Genomic DNA, 15,011 nt, shown 5'->3' with positions numbered 1-15,011 from the left:
AGTGCTTTACGTGCTCTGCTTTCAAAAAGTCACAATGGTGTGCGTTCTGATGAACCGAAAGGCTCTGCCTTTAATCCTTTCAAGGACTGCTAAAAGCCTGTGATCGTGTAGATTTAATTACAAGAACAGTAAAAAGGAGCCAGGGTAAACCTGGTGAACTCAAAAGCATGGTATCTCGGAAAACTCTTCTACATCTACATCAAGCATTAACTGTGCGCACACCACAGGAAACAAAAGCATCAAAGAGGCTGGAAGTCACTGGTTTTCAGACGTACAGAGGTGAGCAGCAACACGTCCTTGACTGACCTCAGCGACATGATGTAGTTCATTTCTGCATCATTTATGAAAACGAGCAGTGACGCAGGAAGACAGCAACCAGTCAGAAAACAGGTCCTTACGTCACCATTAACATGTATTGACCTCCTTTCTATCAAATTTGGTACATTTATATCGATGTGCTAATTTGTTATATTCTGTTTTACAAAGTTAGTAAAGTAATGTTAAAGTCAATCCTGATGCCTTAAGACTCTCCCACATGGTGAGGTGTACAGTTTATTATTTCAACAATTGTATCTGATCGGTATCGGGTATCAACCGATATGCAAAGTTTATGTATCTGTATCTGTATCGGAACTGAAAAAGCCGGATCGGTGCATCCCTAGTTTACTCAGAGCATTAAACCTGCCAGATTGGTTCTCCTTCAGAATGAAGCACAATAAGTGATAAGTTTCTTGGGATTGGTGATTGGGATTTTTGTCATAGAAACACTGTTTTCGAATTTTATTTTTGCCATTATTTTAAACACATTTCTTTGTTTAGGGAATGCCATAAATATCAAGATCAATATCAAGTTTTAATGACCAAGACCAATACACTTTGATAAGGATTTAAATAAAGACTGTTCTGGATATGTAAACTTTTGTTTACATTTTGTTTAGCACTGCATTACACAATTACATGCACCTTGTTATCAAAATAAAACACACTTGCTAAAAGGTAAACTGTCAATAATGAATTATTCATATTTAAAATAAATAACTAAATAATATATTATTTATTTTTATGATTGGTAACCTAATAAAGGACATGGCTATGTGACAACAAGCTGCTATTTATAAAACAATATTAGTTTGGCAGTAAGAACCCTTAGTTGTCATAGATCAGAACAAGAGTCAGTCGTCATGCACTGACATGTCCTACTAACCTTGGGCAGTTTGACAGCAGGTTCCCGGCACTCCTCCTCTTCCTCACTGTCCGAGTCACCGCTCTGCACAGAGTTCCGAGAGGCCAGGGCCAGGGAGGCCTCCTTTTGCTGCCAATCCAGCACACAGTGCCGTACATTACAGTAGACATTGAATGCAGAGGGATTACTGTGGAGTTTGATGTCTGGCACTGGGAAGGCTCCATCCAGATTCTCGGTCTGCAGAAGACAGACAGATATATAGAGAAAATATATTAATCACAATAATAGAAATACATATATAAGTGGAACACAGGGCAAGGAAGAACAGGCATAGAGAACTTCACCGATTTCACTTGGGTACAGGGAATTCCTACTACCCCCTTTGTAAGACAGTACACAGTGACACTACCTAAGACATATTTACACAGGAGAATGAAGCGCTCACCACACCTGCAGAGAGAACAGACACAGGCTGCCAAAATCCGGGTCAAGAAAACAAACCAACAAAGACCACATGATTACAACTGGCAATTTAATTCAGAACACAGCCTCACAATATACCAATTCACCCAAAAAAATAAATAAAAGCACTGCAGTCAGTAAATCCACAGACACCAGAACTTGGATACCTTCAGCAAAACCCAAGTCACGGTTCTCAAAATGAACAATTACCAACAAATAAGAAGCAGAATCAAATAGAGATAAGCAATACAATATCCCATGACCATGGTTGTATATAATAATATATAATATTTATTTTTCCTCACATCTGATCAGCTAGAATAGACAGACACACACACACACACACACACACACACACACACACACACACACACACACACACACACACACACACACACAAACCTGAACTTATTAAGCCAATAAACATGTAGTTAGGAAGAGCTGGCACCATGCACACTTAGAGACCGGCAAACCAGGCCATAAAGCTACCGTCAAAGTGCAAAGGTGTGACCAAGGGTTGGCGCCACGTCCCCAAGTGTCACACCCTGAACCTCGCTGCCACTTTAGGTGAATGAGGAGGCAGAGCTTTCTCTCGCTTTCTCTGCACTGTGTTTTTGGACAACACTACAAAATGGTGATGTCCCAAAGTAGTGCACTATATAGTGAACAGGGCACAGTTTCAGACCCAGTTTATGTCCGTGATTAAGATCAGCTGGAGCTGATCAGCCAGAGGCAGCACGGGCCCCTTTAGAGCAAAGCAGAGATGGTAGAGGAAGGAAAAGTATGTGAACTGGATTGAGCTGAAAGCTTGAGAGAAGCCAGAAGCACTGAAAAGTCACGGTTTGTGTAGAGTTTGGTTTGTTTTTGTGATTCCCTCTCAGGATGGCCAGTGTACCACAATTCCAGTAACAAAGAGTACAGTCATACCGCTCAGCTCTAGACTTGGATGCTAAATTAACTGGTCAGAATTTGGTGCCAACAGCATGAATCCTTGGATCCAACCTAGCTTGTGTTAAGAGTGCAGGATGGTGGGGATAATAGAATAGTGTGGAGAATGTTTTCTGTGCACACTCTGAGCAAGTTAATACTAAATCAATCATTGTTTGAATCCTAGAGTATTTGAGCTTTGTTGCTGACCATGCACATCTTTTTATGGACCTTTGGGATGTGGTAGAACAACATGGACCAGAATCTCCAAGGAGTGTTTCCAAGATCATGTGGAATCCATGCCATGAAGAACTGAAGATGTTTTGAGAGCAAAAGAAGGCCCTAACTATTATTAGTGTAGTTTTCCAAATAAACAGCTTGAGGAGTGTGTTTTAAAACAAATAGATATACAGCACATGTAATACTGCTGCAGCAATTAATGTTATCGACAGGGAAATCCCTTGCTGACTAACTCTGTAGAAAATGGGTTATACTTAGAAAGACTATTTGATAATTGACTAGAAAATCTGTTTACCAGTATGTTTACCTTTACACCTTTACTCAGCATGCAGAGCAGTGAAACCCCAACACTAAAATCCAGCTAAAGGTCTCAGATGATACAGCACATTCATTGGGAACTGGAGACTCCTTCTGTTCCTGGATATGCAATTTGCAGAGTAGCATCATACGAACAAAAGATTCAGGGGGCAGGCATTTTTCAAGAGTACATTAAAGTTGGTAATAATCGTTAGCTAAAACATGGAAGTAACCATATCAATAAAGTAACTGTGTCCAAAATGTTTAAGCTACTGAGCACTAAGGAATAATATTTAAGGTCTAGTAAAGAGAGCTATATTTTATTATTACACAGAATAATCTTCCAACTTAATATCATTGCTTAGCTTCTTAAGTTCATCTTAAAACACTCACAATATTCACTCTGCATAATCAGGGTCGTCCAATGGATCAAATATCATGAAAGCCAATGACCATCACATCCTGGTGTATAGACCATTACCGACACAATCCACTGTTCGTGGTATGGCTGATCAGCTATTGGCAGTACAAGGCAAAAATAGTAATGCTCCAGATTCACAAGTGGAAGTAGACAAACGAATTCACCCTCATTCAGACATTAATGACTCAGACTTTAAATGGCAAATGAAAACTGGCACACTGAAGGACATTGGAACTGAAAGATTCTGAAAAGCACTGAAAGTACAGCATTGGAGGTTTGGATCAAGGGATTACTGGTTTTTACATTAAAAGAACAAAAAAGAACAATAAAAAAGTAATACAAATGAGTAACACCTACATGCCAGACATAAGCATTACATCTACTGTGGTAAACAGTTATCTACTCCGCCACATTGTGTTTTTGAGTTTCTCATATGCATAACTGCTACTATGGCACTTACATGGTCTAACCACAGGTAGAGATCAGAAGATGAAATTCACAAAACACCAGCAAAATTCAATTTCAATTAAACTGTTTACAGACTAATTAGGATTGAAACATTGTAATAGATTCAAATGCTGAGAGAAATAAAATGTCATTTATTTTTAGCACCTAGCATGTAATTATAAAGGAACAGATCCTGACATTATGCATATATTATGCTTAGATGATGGGAGAACTGCAGCCATGAAGGGATGCACATGGTCAGCAATAAAATTCCAATAGGTTGTGGCATTCAAGCTGTGATCAATGGTATCACTATCAAAGCTTTAGATCCATGGATTTCATGCTGTTGCTGCCAAATTCAAGTGTCTTCTGCGATTGTAGCCCATCTGTCTTCAGGGTGGATGTTTCATGTATTTTCAAATGCTTTTCTGCTCACCTCAAAGGCCCAGTGGTTATCTGAGCTACCATAGTTGTTCTGTCAGCTTGAACCAGTCTGCCCATTCTTTATTGACCTCGCTCATCAATGAGGCATTTCTGCGAGCAGAACTGTCTCTCACTGTAAGTTTTCTTCTTTATTGCACCATCCAGAGACTGAAAATCCCAGATCAGCAGTTACAGAAGAATTCCTTTACCAATCACGATGGATAATGTGAACACTGCCTGAAGCTCCTGGCCCGTATCTGCATGACTTTATGCACTGCACTGCTGACACAGGATTGGCTGATAAGATAACTGCATAAATGAGTAAGTTTAGAGGCGTTCCTAATAAAGTGCTAGCGGAGTGTGTATATGGTGGAATGATCATTTATTTAGTCTACAAACTACAAAGACTGAAACAGTACCAATGTGCCACTTATGAGCACAAGTCAGAACCCATAGATAAAATCCACATGCTTACTCATACCACATACTAAAGTGAGAGAGAATCTTTTAAAAGGTAGCTCAGATTCTGCACAAAAAAAGGAACAATGTGAACATGTATATCAATGCAGTTTAACATGGTTAAATACAGCCTGCTCAGAACTATAAGGGCATGTCAGTTCGCAGAATGATTGGTGAAAAATTAGCAACGTAACCCCCAGAATCATCATGAACCTGGTGGGGTTTTTATTGTTATTATTATTACTTTATTTTTGCATGTTTTAATAGTGGTGACACTTCATGACACTTTGATTCATGTAATACATCACTGGATCTGCCTGATAGAAAATGTATTTTAAAGAAATAAACAGGAAACGTTTGCTGTTCACGTAATTCCACCTTAAAACAGCGTCGCAGTTTCATTTTTAAGGTGGAACGGAAAACTCCAGTAACAAGCTAGAGAAAAACTCGAATAACTTCAAAATAGCAGTGCTCGTTCTGAATTTAAGGGAATAAATGGGATCCTAAGGTGATAAGATTACATTAGGTTACATTTCTAAAAGATACATATGCTGGTTTCCAAGATTAACACAGGTGTTGCTGGGTTTTAGGGACGCACTGTGTGCTGGGGAGCTGCAGGTTACATAAACTAGCAGAATTTTCTAGTGGAATCCAAGTAGGTGATATTAACAAATCGCTAACTCTTGCTCAATCTGACATCAGACCAAATCAAATCAAATGTAGTCCTGACTAACTCAAATCCAACTGAGCAAAACTAAGGAAAAAATAAAGTTTCTTCTCCACAGAAAAGACCATCATTAGGCTTTTTTAAAAAGGGAGTCATAAAAATAAGTAGACAGAGGCATTAAGAAAGGAACATGAAACAAATCATCTGCGGAGGGAAAAACATTGTATCTTTAAATCATTTGAACACTTTTATTCTTTACACAAAGCTTCACTACACGTAGAACATCAGATTCAGCAGAATTTAATTTAGACCTTTGTTGAACTGTTTAGAAAAAGGAAGAATAATCACAAGCATAGAGAATATGTGGTGCACACTGCTGTCACAAGCCTGTCAAAACGATTCCCACAGCAAAATAGGTCAAATCAGACAGAATGATACTCCGTTCTCCCGAAATAAAAGCACAGCTTCTGGCAGGAAAAAATAAATAAATCATTTGCGTAATAGAAGGAGAGGTTCTACACTGTGGTGCTCAACTTATTTCAACTGTATCTTCTGTCTTCAAGACAAACCCTCCCTCCTGAAAAGACTCCACCCATATCTCTTTGGGAGCCACCACAGTATGCTGTAGCAGTAAAAGAGGGACAGATAAAGACAAAGAGAGATACGAGAAAGAGGAAAGAGAGAGAGAGCCAGCAGCTCTTTAGGGTGGGCGATTACCACTGCATATGCACACTATTTGTTACAATCACATTACTCTCCTTTTACCCTTTCCCATGAGCCATTCTCTCCCTCGCTGGGGGAAAACAAGTGCTGGAAAAGTGATATCCAAACACAGGCACAACTGGGAAGAAGCAAAAACCTTCTAGTATAAGGGCTTTCGGGTATATGCACAGAGACCCTCTCCATAAAGGCATAAAGCTCTGCTGACTGGCACACTATAAGTGTTCAGAGCAGGAGATGGAGTCAGCTGTTGCTGTGGAGATGTGAAACACGGGTCGCCCAGCAACAGCCAATCGTGACCTAGTCACTGCCCCAACCTCCTCCATGTGCACAAGTGTTTACAGGAGTCTGCTCCGCTCTAGCAAGCCAATTAAAACAGTCTCCTTGATGCTACAATCACGGATGATTACACCCGAATTATGATCTTACCATCACTGCCCTGAATCACACTGATCATAAACGGACAAACTAGCCCAACTCCAAATCCACACGGCCTCCAAATCACCCTGGTGTCAGAGTTATTTGAAAAGTGACTACTCATGCACTAGAGGAGGCACTGCTACTGTTTAATGCTCTGAACATGCCTGTATTTCATTTAGCAGTTCCCTATTTAAAGCCATTTTCCCAGACATCAGAATCAGAATCAGAATCTCTTTATTTCACCAAGTATGTTACACATACAAGGAATTTGTCTTGGTGAGAGCAACACGTATGACAAGTAACAAAAAACACAGAACACAGATTATTTACAGTATTAAACTAAAGGAAAATTGGATTAAACCTATTCTTAGATTAAATAGCAAGGCTAAAGGCAAATCACCACTTGGGAAATCTTTTTAGTCCAGGCTTAGACTTAATCTGGGTGTGAGAAACTGGCCCATAAACAGCAAAGCTTTTCGACCATTAAAGTGGAAAAGAATTCATCTTCTTTCAGGTTCTGAAAACACATTTGTATACAAATATAATATAATATAATATAATATAATATAATACAAATATAATGTAATATAAATATTACAAATATAATGTATACAAAGATGTAATGAAGTTCAGAATTCAGAATTGCAATACTGCAAATAAGGCTGAAATATTCCTCTAAATACATTTCTGTTCAGATTTCTGTTACTATGTTAATATTTCAAGTACAAAACACTATAAAAGTATATTTCTCAGTAAATATTTACAGCCAATATTTGAAACATAAGTTGTGATTCGCAAGGTCCTGATCTAAAACACTAACTCCAAGATAGTATGCTAGTGCAAAACTAACATGCTAGTCACAATTTTATAGGTCATATCTAGGCAAGTAACAAAGGAGGAAGGAAAAGCTCTAATAAATGAGTGCTGAAATTAAATTATTTCTATGTGTACTGAACATGTGCAGCACGTGTTCAAGGCCTGTGATGCTCATGCATTAGTCTGATTATAACAGCAAGGATGCAGTATAACACCAAGGATGCAGTGCATTAACCCCTCATGACAAAGGTTAATGTATATCTGATAGTTCAATAGTGCAAAAACCACTAGGCCTGCTCTTCAGAGACGTGGGGTACAAAGTGATCAAATGAGTCACCCTTTACCAGATTTTCCATAGCTGGGCGAGTGCATGTGTGGCTTACAGACAGAGGACAATACGGGCCTGAAAGTTGCAACCCTGCAATTACAGGGGCAAATTTAGGGCATATAACGTATGTTATAGGAAATTTGTAGCAACAATACTCTATTTCATAATTTGTGTGAAATTTCCAACAATAAGGATGTGCCGAATTCAGGGGTGTAATGGTACATAGAAGTCACAGTTGGGTACAAAACCTGAACAATAAGGGTAAAAAAGCACCAAATGAATAAGGCTAGGTTACTTTTTATTTATTTTATTTTTTTTAACAGACAGGTATACCACCATAAGCTCCAAATTCAACCTAGTGTTGCAGAGTCCCTCAAGAGGTACCTGCTACAGCCTGCAGAGTATTAGGCAGTAATATTGTTAAAAATATAATATTGTTAGTAATATAATAAGTGAATATACACTCTCACATGGGCTAACTACAAACCAAAAGGTGGTAGATCACATCTGGCTACAAATGAGCATCTTTTATGTTATAAAGAGACATAATAAATAGAATATAAAATGCTGCATTTAAACATTCAAAGCTTAAGACCAACTCTCCAAAAGAAAAGACAGAGGAAAGAAGCAGAGCCAAGCTTAGCATTCTACGTTGCTAACTTGCAGCATTCAGCTTACAGCTTCAGGTTTCTAGTTGAAACTCTGCTACTGTGTATCCTTGCATGGCTATGTGTACCAAACCGATACGGTGCACGACAAATAAACGTACCGTTATACCGCTAGCCAGATTATATCTGTGTGGTACATCCTGTTCTAATTTTCAAAGGAAAAAAAGAAACGTCAAGGTGAAACAAAGTGAAACATTACAGACTATGCCATCAGCAGCTCCAGACAAACACCCATTCCTGTTCAAGTGTACCAGAAAAAGAAAATTCTCCTACCTTTGTTCTTGTTTTGACTTTTGATCTGATTTTTTGCCGTCTCTTCAGTTTTTTCTTACTCAAAGCTTTCTTGCCCCTAAAACAAAACAAAAAGAGATGGTCAACATTAAGACAGAACACAGTGTATGTCAAATCTGGAAAACATACAACAAGAAGGACATAAAATCCTGCAACCCAGGTTTCATAGCTAACATATTCATGGGTGGCTGATTTTCAGAAACCGAACACAAACTTAAGCCACATTAGCCAACATTTGTCACCACACATTATATTGTAAAACTGTCCGTCTAGCCTGTCTGTAGAATAGAATAATTGTTATACTAAAAAGTTTTTTTTTTTTTTTTCGGGGTGTGGTGATATGAAACGCCCTGAGCACACTGGCAAACCGACACAAACATTTGCTCATGTGTTTATGTTACATTAACAACAACAACAACTGTTGTAGACTCTGGGAACAAAAACATCAGCCTTGCATCACCCTTTAATACAGGTTTCAGAACACAAGGCTGTGCTAGATCATTGACATTTATGGTAATAAATAATTACAGAACCAGCAAATAATTACTGCACAAACTGACCACATTTCATTCAGTGTCAAGAATGGATCCTTAGACCTGTTATCTTACATACAAATACATACCAAATCTGTACGGCTTTATTTTGCACAGAATATTTGCACACACTGTGATTGCGTGAACAGACACACACTCCAGATTTACTAAAACATGGTGAAATATGGTAAAGCATTCTGCAAATGTTTGGAACTGTTGACATAACAAGGCTTCAGTGGTAAGCTGAATTACCGGTTCGTCTGTTGCACCTGTTCGTATTTACTTTGATGAAGATCCTCTTTGAGGAAAGAGATGAAGTCATGCCCAGTAAACAAATCAACAAAGCTACAAACAGTGCACTTCACTGCCTAACAACAAATGCAAGTAATGGCATTCAATGACGTGATCGACACACCCAAATCCCTGGTCCCCCTCCATCCTTATTGCCTTTACGTGTTGGAGTAGCCTGGCACCTCGCATAACACAGCCTACGTGGATCTGTTTGGGTGCTGTCACAAGGGCAGTCCCCAACTAGGATTACTAGCTCACGACATGTCGCTCCAGTGCCATGAAGATTTGCCATGCAAACTCTCCCCGATCGAGCAGGGCAGGACGGGCAGGACGGGCAGACCGGGCGTCCTCCATACATTTGGTCTGAATGATCATAGAGCACATCCTCATGTGGGTGGCGCAGGCGAGCTACCCTTGTTTACACTTTTCTGATGACGAAAAGGCGTTTTCTTTGCTGTAGTTGTATTAAAAGCACTGTGGCTATTAGCTGGAGCGGAACGGACAGGGGTGTGTAATGGAGACGGCATCTCACGCAGTGGCTAAATCGTAGTAGAGGCCGCCGGTTCTTCAGCGCTCTGCTCTGATGTGAACAGGGTGACGTAAGACCAAACGCACTCGAGCCTGCGCAAGCTAGCTAACAAAATGAGCGTTGCCTGCACGTAAGCTATTGATTTCACGAATAAATACATCAGATTTTGTCGATTCCTTTCATTAGTGGTTTTAAGTGAACCAAACCCTCCTTCCACTTTGCTGTCTGGTGTAGGACTAAAAGACTTGCACTGATAACTCAATACGAACCTACCCAGCTGCAGACCTATGGCAATCTAGCTTACATCCAGGCCACCACATAAAACGTCCATTATGAAAAAATATAGGGAAATACGTAGCTAGCAACATATCTGATATCTGTGCTGCATTGAGATAGCTAGCTAGCATGAACAGCTTGTTGGCTGGATAAGCTCTAGCGCCGGCTACGCTGTCACTAAGATGGTATTAGCTAGCTAGCTTGAATAGTCATTAGCCAGCCGGCCAGCTATTAAGATAACGTTACAGCAGCAACCGTTGGGTTTAAACAACGGTGCTAGCTACATCGACTTTCAACAGTACTGTGCACGATAACGTTGTATAGTAGCTAGTGCTAGCTAATGTTACGGGCTGGCCTAGTTAAACCTACCCAGTTAGCTATAGCTAGCTAGCTACTGTGTGCAGAATTACCATCTGGCTCACGGGTTATTAGCTAGATGAACTGTTGTTGTTGGGCCGAGACTACTGTTAGCCCATCCAGCTGTACTCGCTCTACTCGTCTCGGTTGTTGAAGGTTTCACTAATGCTACCCTCATTCTGTTATCGTGTCAGCACATGAATTTTAAATGCTAAGGGAGTTGCCAGGAACAGGCTTTTCTCGGTTCAAGCACAGCCACGAATAAAAAAAAAAAAAACAACGCTAGCTAGCATTATAACTCAGCCTCCCATAGCTAAGGAAGTTAGCTTGCCTACCCGCTAGCTAACCTCCCCAACGCTAGCTCGGTGTGATTAGCCCCTGCTCCTGCCTCAGCGGCTTCGCTTTCGCTTCTCGTTAGCTAGCCATTTAGCTCGCCGTTAACCTCCGTGTTTGTTGCGATAACGTTACGCTGTTTAGCTACATAAAACCAGTCATATATCGCGCAGGTTAGCGAATCCATCTTCCATAACTCACCTCCCGAGGTTTATGCCTTGTTCTTTGTCGTTGACAGCGGTCGTGTAAATCCTCCGGTACTTTTCCGCCAAAGCTCGCCCTGACAGCAGAAGCTGGTATCGGCTCCGACAGTCCGGCTGAGCCCCCGAAGTGGGAGCCGAGCCCATACCCGCTCCGAAAAAGGAGAAATCGTTCCCAGCTCCAGATATGACCCTGACACCCAGCCCCATTGAGGGGGATGAGGAGGACAGAATCCCACCGCCGGCTCCAGCTGCCGCAGCAGCACACATCATCGTTTAGGGGAACAATGCATATATCACACCGATAAGTCACTAGCTGAAGATCAATAGGTGCTCCCGGCCAGGAAGCGGTCAGTCCTCCCCATATATCCGAGATGTAAATAGGAAAACCGTCCAGGAACCGTTCGCTACATCCACTAGCTCGACTCCAGCAGGGAGGTCGGTATACGCGTTAGCCGCGGCTGCAACTGCGAAATAAGCTGCTTTCTCGAGATAGCGATTTAACCCTCGCCCCTGTGAGAAGAACGATTTAGACCGAACCAGATACTCATTTTCAATACTGGTCTCTCAAAAACGCGAGCTGCCGTCCGTTGTTTTCGTTTGTTCCTTGCATTTTTCTTGAGCCCGGACAGGCAGCTCCCCTAGCTGCGCTGCCATCTTACTTCATCATCCTTCCCTGTTCGACTCACTGTCAAGCATGCCGGGATACATTCCCATCCTAATAACACTGTAGTGATGAGGGTTACCGCATTGACTGGCAACGGGTTACCGTAGCGTCGCCGCTCACTGCAGCACAAACACACACACACTAAACATCGCATCTTCTGCTTCCTTCATGTCTTCAGTTTTAATATATAAGATCTAATCAAAACCATATTGTCACACGGGCCGACGATTCTTTTCCTCTAGGCTGCAAATGCTAGCTAACATCACACTGACCATCTGAACATAGCTTTTTTTTTTTAACACGGATAACCTTGCAGGCTACCAATTGGCCCTGTTGTGGTGCACGAGCTGTCACACAAATGTAGTGTCATTAATTTAATGGTTTACAGAAAAAAATGTAATTATTATAAATGTAGCTACACTTACTCCAAACGTAGTCAGTAAGCTAGCCAAGCAGTGCTTGCTGTTTTTCTGGGTGACCTAGCATAATTTTAGCTAGCTACCTTTCCAGTGCCAAAATAAAGAAACAGATTTCAGCCACAAACTTGTCTTCTCTTAACACAAATGCTTGCTTTCAGATGCAAATTGTGAAAATGTGGAGGAATTCTGAAATATTCCTATAAAATCTGCATTCAATAGATGTTAAATAACTTCCAGGCCAGCGAGACAGAAAGACTAGCTTTGAGGGAAAAAGACAGGGAATGGAAGTTCCTTTATTAGAAATATTAACCTGTAATTAGCAAACAAAATATTAAGGGTCTGCCCATGTTGTAATTTTACATTTTACAGTTATTTTTAATTTACAGTTATTATTTTACATTTTAAGCTATTGTACCTCAGTCAGCATTTAAACTTAGCTATTTTTTTATAATCTTGCTTTAACCTGTCAGAAGATTTTAAGAATTTTTCTCAATGCACAGGATTTAAGACACTTATCCTCTCTTCGTCTGAGCAAGGCCTTTTCTTTTAATAGGAAAATTCCATGTTAATGTGCCAGTTTTCTCAGATCTAATGATTTTGTTTGTTTGTCTTTTTAAAACTGGACTTTTATTGCAAGAATATCATACTGCAAGGCAAATATGACCAATAAAAAATAATTGCTGTATTGAGCGAAGAACATCCCTGTTGCGGCAAAATCCAGCTTTTATGATGTTTCAAACAAAAAGGCACATGACAATTGGTTACGTGTTCACCACTGGAGCACTACAGCACAACTGATCTTCAGGCCGTGGGGGATGGGGGGTGTGATGGTGCAATAACATGGAATAACCACAGGAGAAAAGAAATGAATTAGACCTCACATGCACATAGACCAAACATTTGACATGCATACAATAGATATACAACATCCCTGAATTCTTCCAGCAGAGTACATTTGCCAGTAATCGATTCAAGCCTCTTCAGATTTAGCATGAATGTACATAAGACATAAATATGATATAAAAAAAAAAAAACAGTCAGCATCTCCTGTTAGGACCTGTTAGTGCGCTTTCAGCCCTGACTGATCCACACTCATAGTGTAAATTATTTAGAAATTGCTCATTGTCTCACTGACTGGCTTCTTTAAAGCACGGAAATGGAGGAAGCAGAAGACAGCGCAACATCACAAGTGAACAGGGACCAGAGCATGTCCCACAGGGCCAGACTGTTTGAGTAAAAGCCTAACCATGGCAACAACACTAGAGCATCGCCGCAAGATGAGCAAAAGAAAGAGAGAGAACACTAGATAAGACTAGATATGCGTATCAAGTGTACTGAAGACAAAAACTCTGAGAATCTGAGAATTCAGTTACTTTAAGATGAGCATAATTTGTTATGTATAATTACTATAGAAATGTCTAGCTAATAGAATAGGATGCTTCTAAGGTCACCAGGCCCAGTGCCAAGCATCGTCCAGAGGGGTGTAAAGCCCCCCACAGCATTGGGCTATGGAGCAGTAGAACTGCACTTACACTAAATGTTGAAACACTGCTGTGAGGATTTAATTGCATTCAGCCACAAGAGCATTATTGAGGTCAGGTACTGATGTTGGATTATGGTTCTGTTGTTCTGAATCCCAATCACCATTCCAACTCATCTCAAAGGTGTTTAACAGTGCTTTAGCACTCCAGAGAAACAGTTGTACTGCCCCACAGCCCATTACTGGAGGGTCCTTATGTCCCATCTGTGAAGAATATACAAGCTGTGTTGGTGCAAATGAATGCCTGTGCAACTCATTTGACTAATTAGACGGGGCATCTAGGTACATTTGGACATATAAGTGTATTTCACTATATAGGAGTAATACATAGGCAATTATATATATATTTAAAAAAAGCTGCATGCAGAATGCTAATTCATGTGTCTTTTGTCCTTTGCACACTCAGACGACACAGAGCATTTGCAACCTTGTCAGCACCAGAAGGCTCAGGGTTACTTAATTAACCCCTATTAGTTTCAAATGCTCTTCATGCCACTCATGGTCTGGGTCTGCAAAGCAAGAAGGGACACTTTATGTTGGGCAGGAGTTCACCACGGCCCAGTCATGGAGAACAAATTTATTCAGTGGACAATGGGCTAAGACATGCAATTATTAAATAAGCACTGTGCATTGAAAAGCCTAGTCAGATCTGATAGTCTGTCATAGCTGAAGTCACTGTTGCAGACAAAGATGGTATATTCGCACCAATGTACTTTTAGCCGAAAAAACATTGAGCTTATCAGCAGTTATCAACATCTCAGTGGACGTCTGTTCCCATGGCACCTGAAACAGGAAATTCATACTGGATTTTTCATAAAAGGTGTATGCGTGAATTTCTGTTCTTTATTTGTTGGATAATAGATCAACAATTGTACAGTAGACACACGGATGTTTATTAGCAAAACAATCATTTCTCTGTAAATTTCATTACTTGCACCATCTAGTGGTGGTGGAAGTTGGAGACAGTCTACACTCACAAATGTTCAGAAGGAAGGCACACCCTCCCAAAACGTAGAGAGTGGAATATTGGATATTTCACTGTCCAGTTAAATGCAGGGACAGGGCTATAGTTGATTCACTTTGCCATCTTGTATTAA

The 15,011-nt window shown here is 40.4% G+C and overlaps 1 protein-coding gene across 14 annotated transcripts in view; it reads right to left on the bottom strand.

The window, feature by feature from the left end:
- mycbp2 (MYC binding protein 2) overlaps window positions 1-12,198 on the bottom strand; it is a 60,903-nt gene extending 48,705 nt beyond the window's left edge. For 12 of the 14 annotated variants that reach the window (XM_072685973.1, XM_072685982.1, XM_072685975.1 and 9 more), the window contains exons 1-3: window positions 11,290-12,198; window positions 8,752-8,827; window positions 1,205-1,420 (exon numbers count right to left, since the gene is read on the bottom strand). In XM_072685973.1, coding sequence (XP_072542074.1) covers window positions 1,205-1,420; window positions 8,752-8,827; window positions 11,290-11,561 — 564 coding nt within the window. In that variant the 5' untranslated portion in view covers window positions 11,562-12,198. The remainder of the gene's footprint in view (window positions 1-1,204; window positions 1,421-8,751; window positions 8,828-11,289) is intronic. The other 2 variants (XM_072685985.1, XM_072685980.1) reach the window with 1 other exon arrangement.
- Window positions 12,199-15,011: the final 2,813 nt, after the last annotated feature.

The sequence above is a fragment of the Salminus brasiliensis genome, chromosome 8 (assembly GCF_030463535.1).
Source record: "Salminus brasiliensis chromosome 8, fSalBra1.hap2, whole genome shotgun sequence".
NCBI lineage: Eukaryota > Metazoa > Chordata > Actinopteri > Characiformes > Bryconidae > Salminus > Salminus brasiliensis.
The sequence above is the reverse complement of the archived record's forward strand: the minus strand, read 5'-3'. Positions and strand labels throughout refer to the sequence as shown.